The 21,554-nt window shown below is 42.3% G+C and overlaps 1 protein-coding gene across 1 annotated transcript in view; it reads left to right on the top strand.

Moving 5' to 3' along the window:
• Window positions 1-21,554, top strand: part of CPNE4 (copine 4) — a 900,265-nt gene that overhangs the window by 588,062 nt on the left and 290,649 nt on the right. Inside the window, exons 4-6 of the mRNA XM_063922365.1 lie at window positions 3,099-3,170; window positions 9,431-9,505; window positions 11,961-12,044. Of these exons, the coding sequence (XP_063778435.1) occupies window positions 3,099-3,170; window positions 9,431-9,505; window positions 11,961-12,044 (231 nt within the window). The remainder of the gene's footprint in view (window positions 1-3,098; window positions 3,171-9,430; window positions 9,506-11,960; window positions 12,045-21,554) is intronic.

The raw sequence follows: 21,554 nt of genomic DNA, 5'->3' as shown, positions 1-21,554 counted from the left end.
GGAGTTGGGCAGACGTAATCCGCCCTTCAAACGCGGCTGCCATGGGCTCAAGCAACCATAGTCTCGCAAGGGATTTCTGACAGCACGGGCGAGACAACGGAGTTAGGGCGCCAGGGGCTATTTTCCATTCCCGCTCCCTTTCCCAGCATTACGTTCCAGTAATCAGGTCCTTGTTATAAGATCTCCTCAGACCAGAGTGCTGGAATCATAATAGACATGTTTCGGTGCTATAACCCGTCCTCTGGGCCAGACAATAATGTTGTCATCATTGCTGTCTGGCCCTGAGGACGGGGTATAGCCCCGAAACATGTCAGCCCAATGGCTTAATAAACTGACACAGTTTTATGGAATTCAGTACCAGTCTAGTGAGTGCCTCCGTTACCCCACTGCTGCATAGTGACTCACAGTCACCTGGAGGGCATCCAAGAGATTTATCTATTGGCCCCAGGAGTGGCGGGACTTTGTTTGGTCTATCTATCTACTGTATCTATCTATCTATCTATCTATCTATCTATCTATCGATTTCTCATTCTCTGGATAGTTGTCATTACCACTATAGAAACTGTCACAAGGGTTAGGAAGTCTGCTGTTGTAGTAGAAATAGATTTGCCCCAAGCGGTACTGGCAAGGACACTCTGTGGTGTTCGGTCAGCAGCAGGTCTTGAGCACAAACAGTCCATATATGGACTTATCCGTGGCAGCGTGATGCACAGCGAGTCGGACACTCAATTTAGTTCATCCAGGTTCACTTATCTGTGATCATGTGTTCGACAGCAGGGTTCAGTGCACAGGTAGACCGAAATCTCAAGGAGATATAAAGACAAGGCTTGTTGCTAGGCACTGGTGAGCAGTAGGGTTTGGTATATAAGTAATCGGATATCTACAGAACATTTACAAAGATTAAAACAAGGATATAGCCAGGAATAAGCACTGAACCACAATACCCTGGAATACATCACAGATGCCAAACTTAAGGCAAGGTAGATTTATAATTGCTGAGTGATTCTTCCATAATGAGCGAACAAGCCTGTGACATCAGTACACATATGATATAGGTTAGTGGAAATCACACATATGTGAAGAGCTCCTTTGACAACACAGAGTGGCAGATCCTCTGCAGCACCTGAACGCCACAGTGGCGGCAAACCAAGGGAGCAGGGAATAAAAGTGTAGCTGCTAGGACTTACTAGACTGCCAAGTTAGCAGACAACTACCAGGATTTCCCCCTGTGCCCAGATTTCTGCAGTAGATTACTTGTGTCTTTGAGTACTGTTAATACTTCTTGTGACAGAAATATTCCCCATACTTTACTCCGTTGTCATCACTACAGTACATGAAGTAGTGCTAGGCAACAGCTTGATAGATGACTGTCTACGTGCCTTTTGGCTGAGCATATTGACCTGTCTCCATCATTGAATGCAGAATGTCAATGAATCTTCAGTGCAATGGTCAATGGAACTCAAATATAAATGAAAGAATACATGTGTGTAATAAAATGCACTCATCATTCACCGGAGTGTTTCAAGCATGAATATATCTTTATGTTGTATCCAGTTTCAAGCTTCTCATATCCTCTCATACTGTATCCTCTCATTCTCAGGATGTGATATTGATGATAAAGGAGTAAATCATCGGATACTCTGAGTGTAAAATAATTGTAGGAGAAAGGAGAAACACTCACCTTTTGTAGGTTAATATGAAGGTTTTTTTTATTAAATATGCATATTACATTATGCTTGTTCTGTGGATCTACTTAGTGATGCTGACCTACCCTCATATGGTACTGTAGATCCAGGTGCTATATATTAAATTAGGAAACTTACATAGTGTACACTGCGTGATAATGTTCCGGATACAAATTGATTCAAATTGATTCAGCTTGTTTTGGTGAGCTGAAAACATACAAACTGTGGAGGTGTCCAGATCATTTAATCCAAAGTAAAATTAAGTAATAAAAATAAAATATTTTTTTTTTTACAATTAACTTAAAACTAAAAAAAGAGTATTACAACCAATCACAAGTAAAAAAAGTAAATGGCTTTCCAAAGTTCAGAAGAACAATTCTCATCACTTCAGTTGCTGCTATGCGTTTCACAGAATACCATCTGCTTCCTCAGGCAACTGACTGAAGTGATGAGAATTGTTTTTCTGAACTTTGGAAAGTAATATTTAAGTAATTTCCCCAGCCAAGACGTACTGTGACAAGTAAACTGCACAAGATGTAATATACCACACAAAATACAATAACCGAAGTATTATGTAGTGGTATCCCCAGGTAGGTTCCCTGGTTGTGTGTACAGCAAGATACTCTGTGCTCAAATAGATGCCATGATGGAAAGCATTGTGAAAGGCCTCAGTGGGATCTTTAGCAAAATGGTCCAGTGGGATGCCCAAAAATATGCCCTGGTATCAACTTGAAGATGCCAGCCACCCTGTAACCCACCTGAATTCATCCTATACTTAGTTTACTCTTTTCCCCACCATAAAGGTAAAGATAATAATGAAAATGGGGTCAAGGAAAATATGCCCCAGTCATCTGTGTTCCAACAGGGGGCACAGATGTCCTTGTGCAGATATGATGCAGTCCACTGATCAGAAAGTAGCTTGTGGATGCATTTACAGTATATGGTATTAATGTGCTTCAGAAAATATTTATAATATTCAGAAAATATTTAATATGACATTTTAACCCATATTTTAACAAATTTTAAATGTTAATTTATATATTTTCTTTTAACTATAATGTAAACATTTTGTTGAAAAATACACTCTACTGATATGTCCACGTTTCCTGTCTTGTGTTTGACTGACATGCATTCTGTCATTTTGCCCCTCTAATATAAAACCTCTCAAAAATGTCTGCCTTAGAAACTCCACAAAAACTTGACTTCAAAGTTAATTTATTGTGGCTATTTGAATCTGCCGGCTGCAGTAACGCATGTTACACTTCAATCCTGTGTACCACTTTATAGATAATATTCAGGTTAGAAAACTGTGATTTTTGAAAAAGAAAAAAGGGAGGCTTGTTTCTGATAGATGATGAGATACTGTACTTTTACATGAGGACCATATTACTGATTTTCTTCTCTGATATGCAGATTGTGTCACAAAGAAAACTTGCAAAATCGTTGCTGAAGCATGGAAACACAGCGGGAAAATCATCTATAACGGTATGACTTTTAAAGAGCTTCACATCTTCCAAACTGGTGGTCATATATAACCATACTGAAATATACATAAATCAGTACAGTGCAGCCGGGATTCTTTTCCATCCAACTGTCTTCCTCTTTATTCACTCTCCCTCTCTTTACTAAAGCGTGTATTTGGGGGCATCATTTCCATGTCCCCATCCACCATGTGGCAGATGGGGTTGGTATAATATGTCAACAGTGTCGTGTCAACCTGATAACTTTAAACATGTTGGTAAAGCATCATTAAACTTGTCATTTTGACTGTCGGCAGTGCGTCGACTAATTATATTCTAGAAAAATAGGTAACTTTTGGCTACACACTGGTGGCCTAGACTGAAACTAATTTATTTCTGTTTTTATTATGTGCACTAGCAATGTTTTCATATAAAAAGCAGTTAACTAAAGCAAATGTATTTATACGTAGTTATTTATTTCATAGAAAACATGCAGTGGCGGTGAAGCCCCTGGAAAGATACATCTGTAAGAGCAGCAGAAAAAGAGAGCAATAAAATGTACATCTGGGTGTGATATTATGGCCCACTTTGTAAAACATCATCATGGCTAGTTATTGCTACACAACAGGTGTAAGTCAGTATATAGAAGCCGATTGGAAAAAATCAGACATAAGGGGGTCATTCCGAGTTGATCGCTCGCTAGCTACTTTTAGCAGCCGTGCAAACGCATAGTCGCCACCCATGTGGAGTGTATTTTTGCTTTGCAAGTGTGCGAACGCCTTTGCAGCCGAGCAGTACAAAAACATTTTGTGCAGTTTCAGAGTAGGTCTGGACTTACTCAGCCCTTGCAATCACTGTTCGTGTCCAGAATTGACGTTAGACACCCGCCCTGCAAACGCTTGGACACGCCTACGTTTTTCCAAACACTCCCAGAAAACGGTCAGTTGACACCCATAAACGTCTTCATCCTGTAAATCTCCTTGCAATCGGCTGTGCGAATGGAATCTTCGCTAAATCCACCGCCCAGCACGATCCTCTATGTATCTGTACGACGCGCCTGTGCATTGCGGTGCATATGCATGCGCAGTTTTGCCATTTTTTTTACCTGATCGTTGCGCTGCGAAAATCGGCAGCGGGCGATCAACTCGGAATGACCCCCATAGTGCCTAATTCAGCACGGATTGCAATTGCAAAGCTTTGCACCTCCTTCCTGCATTTGTGATAGAAATACTGTGATGCAATCACAGCCCGGGACGAACATCGTGATCACTGGTTGCGATGTTCGTCTGCAACAGCAGACTGTGTGAGCCTGAGCTAACTCAAACTACCTGTTGCAGTGAGGCTTGCTAGACCAAAGAAATTGCATACGCGATGTAGTCCTTGGCCTCGCAACTCCCGGGAAATGGAAGTGATACGCCCCCATTTTTGGCAACGCTGGTCGCCCCCGTCCCTCCCTCCAAATGCCTCTGTCAATCGGGCTAAGGCATACGCATTACTGTGATGCGATTGCAGGACCCATTCTGCTCATGTGCAGAATGGGTAATGCGCTTGCGCAGTTTTCCGATTATCAGTAAACTGCGCGTTGGATCGCTTGTGCGATCCAACCTGAATAACTCCCCTATTCCTCTATTGCAATACTCAAACTCCAAATCTGTATTATAGTAGTTACAAAATTATAAAAATGTATAAGTGTGGGACTAAAACCATATCATTTGTAAAATAGATTACATAAAACAAAAGATAAAGCACGATGACTTGAATAAAAGAATATCAAATTATCATCTGAAGTTCTAATACATAATGAGTAATTTACTTTAGAATCAAATAAATAACCAGGCCCCCTAACTGAAGCCAATATACGGAGCTAAAATATGTAACAGTACAAAGGGAGAACAATGGATCATTCTTCTCTTTCTTTAGCAATTCTGCTTCATGTCAGTTAGGTTTATTTCAATGACTATGAAAAGCATCCAGATTGTCACTTATCACTTGACCCTGACAGCAAGAGAGCAATCTGTTGATTGAGTTTCCAGCCTATGACTCCCTTTTCTTCTATTCCTGAATCACTTTGTATTGATATGTGACAAGCCCATTACTGCTAATGCCTATAATACCGCACACTCAAAATGGAATCACTGTTATAGAGAAGAGATCCTTAATGAAGAGGATTCTGGCCAATGCTAAAATTGTATTTATTAGGGTTGTTTAACAGTTCTTTTCAAGTTTGTTAGAATAATTATCTGGACAGGTCTGCATTATACTATATAATCTCACCACATTTGTCCTAACCTAGTAATGCTATATGATCACAATGTAGGACCATTATATGGTGATCACATCACAGTATACAGGTATAGCAATGCAGCTGTGAGAACACTAACATTTCTTTGTACGTCTAAAATCCACTTCGAATGACAGCTTGATTTGGCAGAGATTTGCACAGTATTATATAATACTTCCAGTAAAAATAATATTAGACTTTATAGTGGAGTAGGCTAGATGAAGAGAAGATAATTTACTGATTCCTTGAAAAAGTTTTTACCCTTTCTTCTATTTTTCATATTTGTCACAATTGTTTTAGATCTTCAAACAAAATAAGACAAAGGGCCATATTGAGTATGGATTGCATGAGCGATGCGATCGCATACTGATGATTTTCAGCCCAGTGAACATGCGCAGGATTCTACCTGGGAAATGCTTTGCATCGCACTGATGACAGGCAGAGGCATTTGCTAGGCGGTCGGGGGAGACAACGCAGCGTTGTGGAGGCAGTGACGTGGCATTGTGGGGGCATTGTGGCAAAAAGCAGGGGCAGTTTTGGGGGCGAAGGGGTGACGCACAGCCGCTGCGATGGGGGAAATGGCGGTGGCCCGAATGCCTTTGTAGCCAGGCTGCACAGGCAGGGGGGCTTACTTTATTCAGCGATGCAATCGCAATTCAGCAGCGATCGCAAGCAGTTGCAGTTTTGCTAAATTAGCAAAACTGCAACTGTAGTTGAATAGGATCCAAACACAAGCTGAATAAACACAAAATACAGTTTCATTTATTAAAGGAAAAAAGTTACCCAACATCAACTGGCCTTAAATGCAATAGTATGTGTAGTGTAATATTAACAGTAGCAATAACATATCATCATAAACTGTAGCAATAACATATCATCATAAACTGCAAAAGAGATTAAAACAGAACTAAAAAAAACCTTTTAAAACAAAACAATGAGGTTGCTGATTGCAACAACGTTTAAGTTCTTTTAAGAGCAATGGCTCCCATACATCAGCAACATATTGTTGCTATTTGCCGATTCCTAGATCCTGATTGAAAACAGTCAGAATCAGCAAATCTGTTTTTTTTTTAACATATTTAATTTCCCAGATTTCACGATGGATCACTGAACATCGCTGGCCACTGTTCGGTGGATCAGGGAATCGGGTAAACCAGTCATCTGATGCACGGGAGGAATAAGTGGTTGCTTCTGTGAAGCCAGTAAACTATGGGAGTGATAACAAATAGGCTAGATGCCTCCTTACCCTATTCTGTCCCTGTTCTCTTAATGCTGATGTCCTCTGTATACTGATTCCTCTAGTCTCCGTGCTCTCTGAGATGCAGGACCTAGGAGACACTGGAAGGAGTCAGGATGTGGGTTTAGTTGTCTGTAGCAGTTGCGCTTGTGGTGTTTTCCTACCTTGCTGGTGTTACCAGTCTCTGTGCTCTCCTGTGATTGGGAGCCAGGATACGTTGGATACTGTCAGCTTGAAGCTCATAGTCCACAACGCTGGTAAGTTCCAATGTGCATTTCATAATATGAATACTTGAGTTCTTGAAAAAGTACTCTTTTTATGAAACGTGCATTAGAACTAACCAGTCTGGAAAAGGTTACAAACAACAAAATTCTAAAGCTTTGGGAATCCATCCAACTACAATAAGAGCTATTGGGGTAAATGTAATAGAGTCCAAGCTGCCAGAGGTGTGTGACTTGGGATGAGAATGCCCATATTTTTAAAGCAGCAATCAGTAACTAGGCAAAACCAGGTTGGTTTTTCATTGTAAATGATTGCCACTTTAAAAACATGTGCATTCTCGTCCAAAGTCCTGTACCTCCGGCAAATCGGACCCTATTGCGCTTACCTGATTATCTCCAATTGGAGAAAACTTGAAACAGTGATGAATCTTCCCAGGAGTGGCAAGCCTACCATAATTACTGTAAGAGCGCATGGTCCATTATCTGAAGCGCAAGTGCAATTGGGTGATACATCAACATTATATGAAGCACAACAGCAAGTCCACCTCTGAATGGCTTAAATGAAACAAAATTAAGGTTTCAGAGTGGTCTAGTCAAAGTCCTCACTTGAATTCAGTTGAGATCCTGTGGCAGGACTCTAAACGGGCACTTTGTGCTTGTAAACCCTTCAATTTGGCTGAAAAAGCAATTATGCAAAGTAGAGTGAGACAGAATTCCTCCACAGCAATGTGAAACACTTGTCTCTAGTTAGGAGGAATAAAAGAGTTTGGCTGCAGTTGTTGCTGCTAATGGTGGCACAAGCAAGTATTAGGATTAGGGGGCAAAATCTAAGTGATCTAAGTGTTGGATAACTTTTTTCCTTCAATAAATGAAATTATAATTTAAAAACTATATTTTGTGTTTACTTAGGTTGTCTTTGCTTTGGTCTAATTCATTTCGTTTAAAGATCTGAAACAAAGTGTCAAATATGAAAAAATAGAAGAAATTAGGAAGAGGGCAAAAACTTTTTCACAGCACTGTACTGTATGTAAACACTCAATGGGAATACATACTTTTTACCGTCGTCCAGGACCCCAGCTGTCACGATCCCGACAGCGGGATCCCGGACACCAGTATGCCGGCAGTGGGGCGAGCGCTAGAAAACTCCTTGCAGGCACGCTGAGCTCGCCACGGCCTGTGCTGGGTGTAGGAGGGGCAAGCACAGGACCTTTCCCCCCCACCGGCGCGCAATAGATTTAAGGCAGTTGAGACAATTATCTGCCTCCTGGGGCTGCATTATCTGCAGTCCCAGCGCCGACCCCTCCTCCTCCTGGTCACCGCACTGCTCACCCCAAACAGGGTCTCACCCCTTTCTGCCAGACTGATTCACCTTCTTGTATCCAGTGCCTCCGCTCTGAGCGCAGCGGGACCGTCTGGTGGTTCCTACATCCGTTTTCTGGTTACTGCCGCAACTTGTTACCGAGTCCTGGGATGACAAGTAACCTGGGGTTGCAGCATAGTATATGGAGGAGAAGGCTCAGAGTATGAGGTATATGGCGGAAACAGTATATGGAGGAGGGATATGCCCTGTATATAGGGGTCACTATATGGAGGGGTATGAGGGTGCAGTGTGTATATAGGAGCAGTATATGGTGGGTGTGCAGTCAACATAGGGTGTGTGTTCTTGTCCCTCCAGTGGCTGCCGGCGGCACCACAGAGGTGAGGAGCAGCATTAGATTAATGCAACCGTAGGTGGAAATCAAACCAAAGTCTAAAAAATCCAGTCAATTTTGAATATGAAAGGTTGTTATAAATGCCAGCTGCCACACCAAAAATCTACCCCTACCCCCACTCTCTCTCTTTCCACCACCCTCTCACCATATTCAGCAGATCAGTGTTTTTACGTTATTAGCAGCAGGCTATAACATCTCCCTACATGATCACTTTCATTTTCATTTGGTCTGTGTGGCGGCCTCCAATGGCCACCAGTGCACATAACAGAGGTGAGGAGCAGTTAGCCTTTTATTATATAGGATTTAAAAGGGATATATTATTATTATTATTATTATTATTATCCTTTATTTATATGGCGCCACAAGGGTTCCGCAGCGCCCAATTACAGAGTACATAAACAATCAAGTAGGAAAACAGCAACTTACAGTTGACAATATATGACAAGTACAGGGTAAATAAACATAGCTACATCAGCAGATGACACTGGAATAAGTATCAGGTGGCAGAAGACTGCTGGATTTGGTGCAGTTGAATATTATTAAAGTAAGAAAAGGATAAGCACATGAGGGAAGAGAGCCCTGCTCGTGAGAGCTTACATTCTATTACCAAGATTAAAAAAAATCTCACCACATTATAAGTAGGTAAAATACAAAATAAATGTATTTATATCACAGAAATGGTAAAAATGATGAACATTATTATTAAATATTAAATATCATATACATATTATCTGATTGATGCACATGTCTGGGATGCACTAAGAGTTACCTCTAGCTCTTCCATTTTTCAAGGGAGCGTGATATCAAATGAAGTCTGAGCCCTGTTTCTTTTAGGTGATTGCTGAAGAATTGTCTGGAAATGATGACTATGTGGAACTTTCCTTCAGTGCACGGAAACTAGATGACAAGGTAAAATGCTGTTTTTTCATCTTCATGAGCGGGCATAAATCGCAACAAGTTTTTAAAATAAATGATAATGTTTTAATAAATTAGGAATTAATTAATTAATAAAAAGAGTGGAAAGTGAAGGAAAAAACATTACCTATAGTAGTTTACAGATGGAGCAGAGTTTATTGCCATAAATAGAGCACCATGGCACAAACTTGTCAACAAACTAAAATATCCTAATTTTAGAATGCATATGTAAGCAATGGGCTGAAACATATGTCACAGTTAGAGAGACTCTCTTACAAATAGTATGCTATTATAGCCTGAAGCCATGAAGCCAAGCAATGGTCTATTAGGCATAACTTATTAGCTAAAGACAATGACATTTTATATTTAAAACAATGGTCAAAAAGAGTATTTGGAAGTCTTTTAGTCAATTACTTTTCATTTTAAAATTGCATGTCTTTTGTTTTTGTTTTTTGTCTTTTATTTCTTTGTATTATGGGCAGAGTATTTTATGCTGGGACCACTGGTCTGCCACTACAGGTATCCAGTCTTATTAATTATACTTACCCACACAGCCCAGAAGAGTCAGAAGGCGCTGATAGCCTCTTTTAGCAGTAAGCTTTGTTATATTATGCCCTCTACCTGCAGCTTGCTTTCACTACAGCAAGATGGACCAATACTTGTGGTCTTTCTTTATACTGACCAAGCTGTGGAGCTGATTGAGGACTAGAAAAAAAGTTTGTGCAGGATGCTTCATACTAAACATTCATCTGACATGCGTAATACAATTAAGCAAATGCCCCATCTGGTGGAAGAAATATGTATTACATTATTGCATGAGATTTGTATGCATTGGGACAGACCTATGACATGTGTTTCCTTAAAATGTTAGTTTATGAATGAAGTTATGCCATGTTTGTTTAATACTTTCTCTATCTCATGAAAGAGATAATGGATAAAAAAAAATATTTATCTTGTTGATAATAGGCGATAAATGGTGCCCATATAATGCAGTAATTTAGTTAAAGGTACTGTACTGTATGTTGATCTCAACTGGCCCACTTATCAAATAAAAATAATAGTGAGATTTATCTGTAAAACACCTATGTATCCTTGACACTGACACCAATTATTTAAATTGTAACTTAGAATACAACTAAAATTACAACAGAGTGTAATACATTAGCACACCTTTAGATTTCACACTTAGTAAATTCAGAGTATTTTTAAAAAAGGGATCACAGTTGAATGTATATAGATGTGGGCTCTGTAGCCAGTCTTTCTATAGAGAAAAATATGAACACTACCTACATGACTCCAGTTTTCATATCTATCTCATTACTATCTAGTATTGCCCATATCTGTCTGCATCTTGAGAGATAGCTAGACAGACAGACAGAGAGAGAGATAGATAGATAGATAGATAGATAGATAGATAGATAGATAGATAGATAGATAGATAGATAGATAGATACAAGATGAATACATTAAAAAGTGCTACTTGAACATTCATTGTAAATGGAATGATGAAGAAGGCCACTAGGCAGCTGGAGGTGTAGGAAGGTCTAGCTACACCAATGTGTTAGAGGATGTAACAACATTATAGATCGGAACTGGGGACAGGGTGCTAGTCCTTGTGGAGATGAGTGCACACAGCTCTTCCAAAACTGGTAGAGATCTGGAGCTGAAGTGACTCAGCTACATAAAGAGTGTACATGTCTGGGCCTGGGTGCTGTGGTATGGATCAGTAGGCACTGCTGTCAGGCAGAATCCAAAATAGTGCCTGTACTTATCAGAGGATGCAAAGGTTTGGGTATTAAGATGAGTGCAAAGCTGTAGGAAGCACAACATACACAAGGTATAGTAATACTGTAAGTCTCCCCCCAGCAGAAAGGGATGGACAGCCCCATTACAGTGGTGTAGACTCATAGCAAGCACCTGCAGAAGTACACAGTTTCAGCTACAGGGAAAGCCAGAGTGGCATTGGCGGAGTCTGCCAGCGTCCAGGTTCAGATGGCAGGGTCCCCAGTTCCACCATAGTGTTTAGAAGAAATGATAGTCAGAGTCTCAGAGAATTTTACAATTTAAAAGGATATTATTAGGTTTCAGCAGACAGTGCAGCTCCTCAGGGAAACACATCTACCTATTCTAGGTCAACTAGCCTCTGAACATTTAATGTAGTCATCCAGCTCATATAGTCAGCATCCACTTACAATGCTTGCAAAACCACAATGCCCAAACCAAATGCCCCGCTTTCCCACCAGTATCACACAATTGCTCGGAATATCCCATTTGCAGTTAAGTGTTAAATTGAGTAAAGCTAGATATTTTAAAAAGTTAAAATAAGACTGGCAGCTTAACAAGTCAAACAATAATTGAATCTCCCATTTCCATCAAGTGTGACAGAAAAGATGTAAATAGACAAAAAGAGATCTGCCAATCCATTTAACTGAGTAACATTACATTTCAGGATTTTTTCAGCAAGTCCGATCCATTTTTGGAAACGTTCAGAATGAATGATGATGGCACACAGCAGCTGGTTCACAGGACTGAAGTAAGTCTAGTGTAAATACATGCGGATTCTGGGAATGGAAGCACAACATGGGTCATCAGAACTTAGCGTTGTCTCTGTCGTCATTGGTATGACAGGTTCTACACAAGTTCTTGATGTCTGTAATTGCTAGTCTTTTGTGTTGTCAGAATATGTTATATTCAGATTGTCCCATTGTTCTCTCATCTGAAACAATAATGTACTGTAAAAAGCAGCATCTGTTTGTAACTTGTCAAGTGTGGTAAGTTTTATGCCCAAATCAAGTTCGTTCAAAAAAAGTAGAACAATGTATTGTAATGATTTGACATTTGTTACTTGCTCACAGCGTAATAACATATCCCCTGCAGATAGTCATTCGAGGATAAATCACAGATGTCATGTTGGTTTTAACTGTACTTTATTTAGAGTTTGACTCATTTTGCGATCCAAACATATGCATAAAAGTTCTGCTAAAACACGTATGCTTACTGGCCCTCATTCCGAGTTGTTCGCTCGCAAGCTGCTTTTAGCAGCTTTGCACACGCTAAGCCGCCGCCTACTGGGAGTGAATCTTAGCATAGTAAAATTGCGAACGAAAGATTAGCAGAATTGCGAATAGACACTTCTTAGCAGTTTCTGAGTAGCTCCACACTTACTCGGCAACTGCGATCAGTTCAGTCAGTTTCGTTCCTGGTTTGACGTCACAAACACTCCCAGCGTTCGCCCAGACACTCCCCCGTTTCTTCAGACACTCCCGCGTTTTTCCCAGAAACGGCAGCGTTTTTTCACACACACCCATAAAACGGCCAGTTTCCGCCCAGAAACACCCACTTCCTGTCAATCACATTACGATCACCAGAACGAAGAAAAAACCTCGTAATGCTGTGAGTAAAATTCCTAACTGCATAGCAAATTTACTTGGCGCAGTCGCAGTGCGAACATTGCGCATGCGCAATTAGCGGAAAATCGCTGCGATGCGAAGAAAATTACCGAGCGAACAACTCGGAATGACCACCACTGTGTGTATGTTGAGTCACACATATCTCAAAATATGTTCAAACCAGAACATACAGTGCATCCGAAAAGTATTCACAGCGCTTCACTTTGTCCACATTTTGTTATGTTACAGCCTTATTCCAAAATGGAATAAATTCATTTTTTCCCTCAAATTTTTACACACAATACCCCATAATGACAGCATGAAAAAAGTTTTTTATATTTTTGCTAATTTATTAAAAATACAAAACTAAGAAATCACATGTACATAAGTTTTTACAGCTTTTAACACGAAGCTCAAATATGAGCTCAGGTGCATTGTTTCCACTGATCATCCTTGAGATGTTCCTACAGCTTAATTGGAGTCCACCTGTGTTAAATTCAGTTGATTGGACATGATTTGGAAAGGCACACATCTGTCTATATAAGGTCCCACACTTGACAGTGCATGTCTGAGCACAAACCAAGCATGCAGTCAAAGGAATTGTCTGTAGACCTCCGAGACAGGATTTCTCGAGGCACAAATCTGGTGAGGGGTACAGAAAAATATCTGCTGCTTTGAAGGTCCCAATGAGCACAGTGGCCTTCCATCATCCGTAAATGGAAGAAGTTCGGAACCACCAGTACTCTTCCTAGAGCTGGCCAGCTTCTAAACTGAGCGATCAGGGGAGAAAGGCCCTAGTCAGGAAGGTGAGCAAGACCCAATGGTCACTCTGTCAGAGCTACAGCATTCCTCTGTGAAGAGAGTAGAACCTTTCAGAAGGACAACCATCTCTGCAGCAATCCACCAATCTGGCCTGTATGGTAGAGTGGCCAGACAAAAGCCACTCCTTATTAAAAAGCACATGGCAGCACACCTGGAGTTTGCCAAAATGCACCTGAAGGACTCTCAGACCATGAGAAACCAAATTCTCTGGTCTGATGAGACAAAGATTCAACTCTTTGGCGTGAATGCCAGGTATCATGTTTGGAGGAAACCAGGCACCGCTCATCACCAGGCCAATACCATCCCTATAGTAAAGCATGGTGGTGACAGCATCATGCTGTTGGGATGTTTTTTAGCGGCAGGAACTGGAAGACTAGTCAGGATAGAGGGAAAGATGAATGCAGCAATGTACAGAGTCATCGTGGATGAAAACCTGCTCCAGAGCGCTCGACCTCAGACTGGGGCGACGGTTCAGTTTTCAGCAGGACAAGGACCCTGAGCACACAGCCAAGATATCAAAGGAGTGGCTTCAGTACAACTCTGTTAAGGTCCTTGACTGGCCCAGCCAGACTTGAATCCTATTGAAAATTTCTGGAGAGATCTGAAAATGGCTGTGCACCGACGCTTCCCATCCAACCTGATGGAGCTTGAGAGGTGCTACAAAGTGGAATGGGCGAAACTGCCCAAAGATGGATGTGACAAGCTTGTGGCATCATATTCAAAAAGACTTGAGGCTGTAATTGGTTCCCAAGGTGCATCAACAAAGTATTGAGCAAAGGCTGTGAATACTTATGTACATGTGATTTCTTAGTTTTTTATTTTTAATAAATTTACAAAAATCTCAAAAACACTTTTTTCACATTGTCATTTTGGGGTATTGGGTGTAGAATTTTGAGGGGAAAAAATAATTTATTCCAGTTTGGAATAAGGCTGTAACATAACAAAATGTGGAAAAAGTGAAGCGCTGTGAATACTTTCCAGATGCACTGTAGTAGCAGTATTTTAACATTAGGTGTATATACTTACTAACAGAGTAGAGATGACAGTGGTAGTTATACGTTCACATTATCCTATTTGTAAACAATATAGTGAAATTAATTATCATATGCACAAGAGAAAATATGACTTTCTGGCTGTCCCTCTAAGATTCTTGACCGTTTCGGGAGAGTAGACAAGTATGGTCTTGACAATATTATTAGTAAATGTAGATTTCCATTTAAATGACAAATTATTAATTTAAATAGTGTGGTAGAGACAGCACAGATCTGACATGGATTTAGAATTGCAGCATTGTGGCTAATGAGAATCCAGGTGAGATGTTACTATTGTTCATGGTTGAGAAGCAGTTGATTACAGGCACCTGTGTTTAAAGGGTTGCAGGCACAAGAGAACAATGTTTTTGATGATGAGTAGCATCTAGAAGGGGTTTGCGGGGGCATTAAGGCCACTGGACCTGTATTAAGTTGAACCTGTATGACTATGAACTTGTACTGAGATGATCCTGTACTGCTATGAACGTGTACTGATGTGATCCTTTACTGATACGCACCTGTACTGATGTAAACCTGCACTGCTACGCTGAAAGATCCCTGTGCTGTAAGATTCCTGTACTGTCCTCCTAACAAAGAAATAAAGATACTCCTGAAGGTTATCCAGTCTATGTGATTCCTGCCACTGTCTATTGTAATGATAATGAATTAGGTTTTATCATCTGGAGCGGTCATTACACAACAGCCAATGAGAAGCTGTTACATAGTGCTGCTGGTGTAATCATCATCTTCACATATATTTGCACCAGGCCTCTAGTTAGAACCATGTCTTTTTATGTGTCCAAATCTCATTAAGTTGCATCTCCAAGAAGGATGCTATAACCGTGCTCTGCCACCTTAATACATCCCTTACAATGTGGGCTCACTCACATAATAATGACACACAACTATCTGCTCATTGTCAGGGATTTTTATGCCGCCGCTGTCTTCCTCAGCCATGACTCGCACCCTTTGCTGCGTGCCAGTGGACCCACGGACCTGGTACTTGCGCATGCATCTAGTGAATGTCCCTCCCAAAATGCCACCACATCCTTCATCACTGTCTCCTCTGTGGCGGTGGCCATTTTGGTAGAGATATCTTCAACAGTATTCCATGGAGACGGCCAGTCTGCATGAAATACAGCAAAGACACTGACCGCAGGTGCCCTGTACTATTGCTCGGCTCGTCCGACCCTAAAAAGGGTCTTGAATCATGGTTGTAAAGAGAGTGAGTCAGGCGCAAACTGCGGTTTTAAAAAATGTACTGTGCCACGTGTTGTTCCCGCCATTACCTCTCCGCTCTCCATCTCTGTACATTGCATAGAGGAAGTCCTGGAGAGGAATAAAGGAAAGTCTGCAAATATGCCCCATAAATGCTCATCACACCTCCCTACATGTACCATTAGACCTTCTCCATATACCTCTTAGAAGTCCATCAGATTGTATTGTGTGAATAATGACTTACAGGTCCTGGAGTCTGGATATGATGAGATCAGTGGTTTGTGCAGTGTCTGAAAATTGTGTTAGCTGCGCTGTCACTAGGGTATGGCAGGGACATTATGAGACCTTTCTGTCACAGGCTAGATTTCACTGTACCCATTGATGGCAGCCCTGCACATTGTTCTCAGTATCAATTACTAGTACAGTCAGGGCCAGTGCTAGAGAGTTCAGTATCCCCTGCACACTATAAATTTGCGCTGTCCCTTCCATAATTTATAAAGGAACAGCTCATGCTGAAGGCACGTGCCACAAAAAAGGGATGTGGTCACATTACAATGCATTTAGTACCCACGGTTCATATTACACCACATAGTAGTATCCCGTATTCATGATATGACATACAATAGTTACCCTTATTTACATTATGTCACAGTAGTGTCCCTTATTCATGTTATGCTACACAGTAGTGCCCCTTATACACAATGCCTGCAGTAGTACCCCTTATACACAATGACCACAGTAGTGCCCCTTATATACATAATGCCCACACTAGTAATGCCCCTTACACATAATGCCAACAGTAGTATTGCTCATTACATATAATGCCAAGAGAAGTATTGCCCCTTAAACACAATGCCCACAGTAGTGATGCAGCTTATACACATAATGCAGACAGTAGTGACCCTTAGACACATAATGTCCATATTAATAGTGCCCTTACACACATAAATGTCTGCAGTAGTTTTGCCCTTATACACATAGGCCCTCATTCCGAGTTGATCGGTCGCAAGGCGAATTTAGCAGAGTTACACACGCTAAGCCTACGCCTACTGGGAGTGTATCTTAGCTTCTTAAAATTGCGACCGATGTATTCGCAATATTGCGATTACAAACTACTTTGCAGTTTCTGAGTAACTTCAACCTTACTCTGCCTGTGCGATCAGTTCAGTGCTTGTCGTTCCTGGTTTGACGTCACAAACACACCCAGCGTTCGCTCAGACACTCCCCCGTTTCTCCAGCCACTCCTGCGTTTTTCCGGAAACGGTAGCGTTTTCATCCACACGCCCATAAAACGCCGTGTTTCCGCCCAGTAACACCCATTTCCTGTCAATCACATTACGATCGCCGGAGCGATGAAAAAGCCGTGAGTAAAAATACTATCTTCATTGTTAAATTACTTGGCGCAGTCGCAGTGCGAATATTGCGCATGCGTACTAAGCGGATTTTCATTGCGATGCGATGAAAAATACCGAGCGAACGACTCGGAATGAGGGCCCTAGTGTCCACGGCAGTGCCCCTGATACACATAATGCCCACAGAAGTGACCTTTATACATATAATTTCCACGGGTGTGGTATGGTATGCCAGCGGTCAGGCTCCCGGCGACCAGCATACCGGTGCCGGGAGCCCAACCGCCGGCTTACCGACAGTGTGGCGAGCGCAAATGAGCCCCTTGCGGGCTCACTGCGCTCGCCACGCTGCGGGCACAGTGGCGCTCTACGCGTGCCACGCTATTTTATTCTCCCTCCAGGGGGGTCGTGGATCCCCACGAGGGAGAATAAGTGTCGGTATGCTGGCTGTCGGGATTCCGGCGCCGGTATCCCGACAGCCGACATACTGAAGACCACCCATTTCCACAGTAGTAGCATACCTTATACACATAATGCCACACAGTAGTGTCCCATATACACAATGCCCACAGCAGTAGTGCCCCTTATACACATAATGCCCACACACTGTGCTCAGGGCTGAGCTCCAGCCTCAGGCTGCAGGGAAGGATCAGCCGGTGCCTGCTGGTAAAATAATGTCAGCGGGCGCTTGGAAAATGGACAAGGCTGTGGCAGCGCCTCTCAAGCCCGGTGCCTGCCTGCATTGCAGGGCCCACTTAACGCATTGCCCTGTCCCTGAGTACATTATGGCTAATGAATAACCAGTGATCACACAAATTTAGTGTATGATTTCTTGCATTGAAAGTATTTGATCTTGTTGTGAGAGTTCATACAGTAATTTTCAGCCACTGCTATACAGGTGTATTTCATAATAGTCCCTGAAAGGATGGACACATTCTGTGTGATGGAACATACCAAGTGGGGGTCTGAACTTCCCACTAATTTTCATTGCATATGCTGGCATCTGCTGAACTTCTCTCTTTCCCTGTTGAACAGTATTTCCCACAGTGCCACCAAAGGAGTACCAATCTACCAGACTTGCCAATATAAGCCATCTGTCTTCATGGAACATGAAATACCCCGATGTCCTACTGCACATGCGGTGCCACCACCATCATTACCGCTGCCGGGTCGACCTCCCCGTCCCGAGTACCCCCGCACGCTCGCCGCAGCCCCCCCCCCCCCCACGGTAAATATACTTACCAGTCCAGGGGGCCAGTGAATGCTGCTCTTGCAGGGCTACCGGGCTTTGGATTCTGTGCGCTGCTGTGAACCCCGGTGCTGTAAAGTGAGCTGTCGTTTTGCAGCAGCGCACAGGAGGTCCTGATGACTGGCAGCCTGCACCGGAGCACCGATTAATTTTTTTTACCAGTGATCAGCTTGTATGTCCATCGGACACACATAGCTAATCACACTATTCGGGTCCTGCACAACTTTCTCTGCCGGGGGGCAGTGAAAGCTGTGCAGAAGGCTGCATATCGCAGTGCTGCCCTGTGATTTTGCCAGCCTGAGCTGGTGTTAATATCACAGGGCACACTGCTGTGTTTTAGGACTTTTTTTTTTTAAATTCGACTATATCGCATTTCCAATTATGGGGTGTATTCAATTGTTTTCGGAGACTGCCGTCTTGTCAAAAAGATGGCAGTTTCTGACTTGTTTAGGTCGGAACCTGTTCTGACCTATTCAATCCTTTCCGACAAGTCAGCAATTCCGACTTGTCGAAAAACACATGAATTGGCGGATTAGCCGCGGATCCACGTATTTTGTCGGATTCCGCGGCCAAATCCAACAGGTTTTGGTCCCGTTCCGACAATGTCAATCCGACTTTAAAAAAAGTTGGATTGAGGAGATGAGATTGGGGAGCGGGGACACGCCATGAGGGCGAGTGGGGACAGGTAAGAGGGGACGGGTACCATGTGAGAAGAGGAGCGGGGACTTGTGAGGAGAGGAGCAAAGATGGATGACGATGAGGAAGAGCTGAGAGGAGGAGACAGAATGGTGAGGAGAGGAGCGGGTCGGGAGATGAGAAAGTACGAGCTGAGAGGAGCGGGTCACTGACAGGAAACACCGGGACATCAGCAGCATGGATGGGACACCAGCGCTCAGCATTAGAGGACCCACCCACCTGACGGGTCAGAAATAGGTAGGTACTTGTGATAGTCATCAGGTTAGGCCAAATCCGACAGTCGGATTTGGCCAGTCATTGAATACTGCATTGTCGGATCCTTTCCATCGGAAAGGATCCGACAAGCATTGAATACACCCCTATCAGCATGTGAAATGCGATGTGGGTTACTACAAAAATTACAATTAAAGGGTTTGAAAGCCCTTTAATACTGTACATTTGAGTGATACTAAAATAATGTGAAAAGGGTGTGAAAACACAAGCTAATTTCCGGCACTATTCAATCCGCGCTGAATTGAATCGAGCCCAATACTGTATGTTGTATATCCACAGTGATTGTGTGGTCAGAATTTCACAATAAGTATTGTAGTAAAACACTTTGCTTCGTAGAATCAACAGGGTTAATGTATTAATATATCCCAATTAGTTGCTGTCTGGTAACATACAGGTTGCTATGTTACAGTAACTTATCATGTGAATTGGTACTGTATGTTAATACCCTCTAAGAATATATTTAGAAAGAGTGATACAGTGTATATTATGGCAAAATTAACTTTACTTAAGGTTAAAAGATTGTCAGTGTTTCAACGTCACAAATAATCACTGTCTCATAACATTGGTTCATAAATGATTACATGCATGCAGTAGAAAAATCGATGAGTGGATGGTGGTAATAGGGATTATATAGTTCTGGACTCAAGGAAATGATTACGTATCTCCTTGTAAAAAGTCTTCCATTTAGATAATAATAATAATAAAGGATGCAGTTACTGGGCTGCCGTGTTCGGTTCCCCCACTGGTGTTAACACTGTGCATGTTGCGTTGGCTACCTTAAATCTCATTCTGTCAGGAGATGACTCCCATTTTGACCAGTGTCGGTGCTTGCAGTAGTTGGGATTGTTAGGGGCTCTTGGCTGGTCAGAGTTCGGTGGAGAACCGCATCCAGTGGCCTATCCATATTGAGGGCATCCCTCTGGACATAGGTCCCCGTCTGAGTCTGTCCGTTGACTGGGGAGGGAGTGTTCATGGTTCCGGCTGTTAAGCCTTAAGCCACACGCTCCCTCCACTGCAGAGACTCCCCTCCCAATTTCTCCACAGCATGCTGCGTGTCCACTGTTGCTAGATTGTTACTGGCCGGTGTCTTCACTTCTAGGTACCGAACTTCTGGTTTGGCGATGTTTGGTTGTGCTGTGCAGTATGTGGCGGCTTTTCTACACTGCTTGCCAGCAATAGTTAACACTTTGTGGGCGTGAGTGTCTCTGATGCATAGCGGCCTTCTGGCCTTTCTCAGCGTTTTCAATGCTGGCTTACTCACTTTCAAAGTACTATATGACCATGCGCCTAAAGGTACTTGAAGCAGCTTCTGATTCCTGTCCCACTCGATTACTGTGATCTGTAGATGAAGGACTTATAGCAGTACCTAGAACCTCCCTGAATTCATCTGGGGGGTTGAGCTTTCAGCTTTGTGGACCCGCACAATGCGAGAAGCCTCCACTGTAGAATCCCTCAAAAATAGACTCAAGACTTACCTATTAACTCAAGCATTTCACTAATGTCCCTTGTTAAGCTTGTTTTGTATTTTGTGCTATAAAGGCAAATAGAAAGCACTTTGAGTCCTATTAGGAGAAAAGTGCTATATAAATAACATTATGATGATGAGTATAATGATGATGATTAGATTAGCTGAAGGCTGCATAAACCTGAGGCCATATAAGAGCCCATTTTTTTGTGATTGGTTGTCTATGACTAAGCAGTTGCTAGGTAGTTTTTTGGGTCCGTGGTAATTTTTCCTATAGGATTATTGGGCTGTCCATCAAGGTTTTAGGGGCGTGGGTTTAGGATTATATATAATCCTAGTCATGTGCCTCAGACTTCCTCTTGCCATTTTGGAATGGCCCAGGAAGGCTGAGTATTGTGACTGTGTTATATACTGTTATTGTTATTTATTTGATTGTGTCCTCACTGCGCTGTGCTGCCCCCCCCTTCCCCCTCCTCCCCCCTTCCACTGGTTTTATCCTTTATACATTCTACTGCTTGGCTCCTGTTCCCCCCGCTGCTGTGCCGCGTCCA

The sequence above is a fragment of the Pseudophryne corroboree genome, chromosome 5, assembly GCF_028390025.1.
Source record: "Pseudophryne corroboree isolate aPseCor3 chromosome 5, aPseCor3.hap2, whole genome shotgun sequence".
Classification (NCBI taxonomy): domain Eukaryota; kingdom Metazoa; phylum Chordata; class Amphibia; order Anura; family Myobatrachidae; genus Pseudophryne; species Pseudophryne corroboree.
Note: the sequence above shows the minus strand (reverse complement) of the source record. Positions and strands in the feature narration are given on the sequence as shown.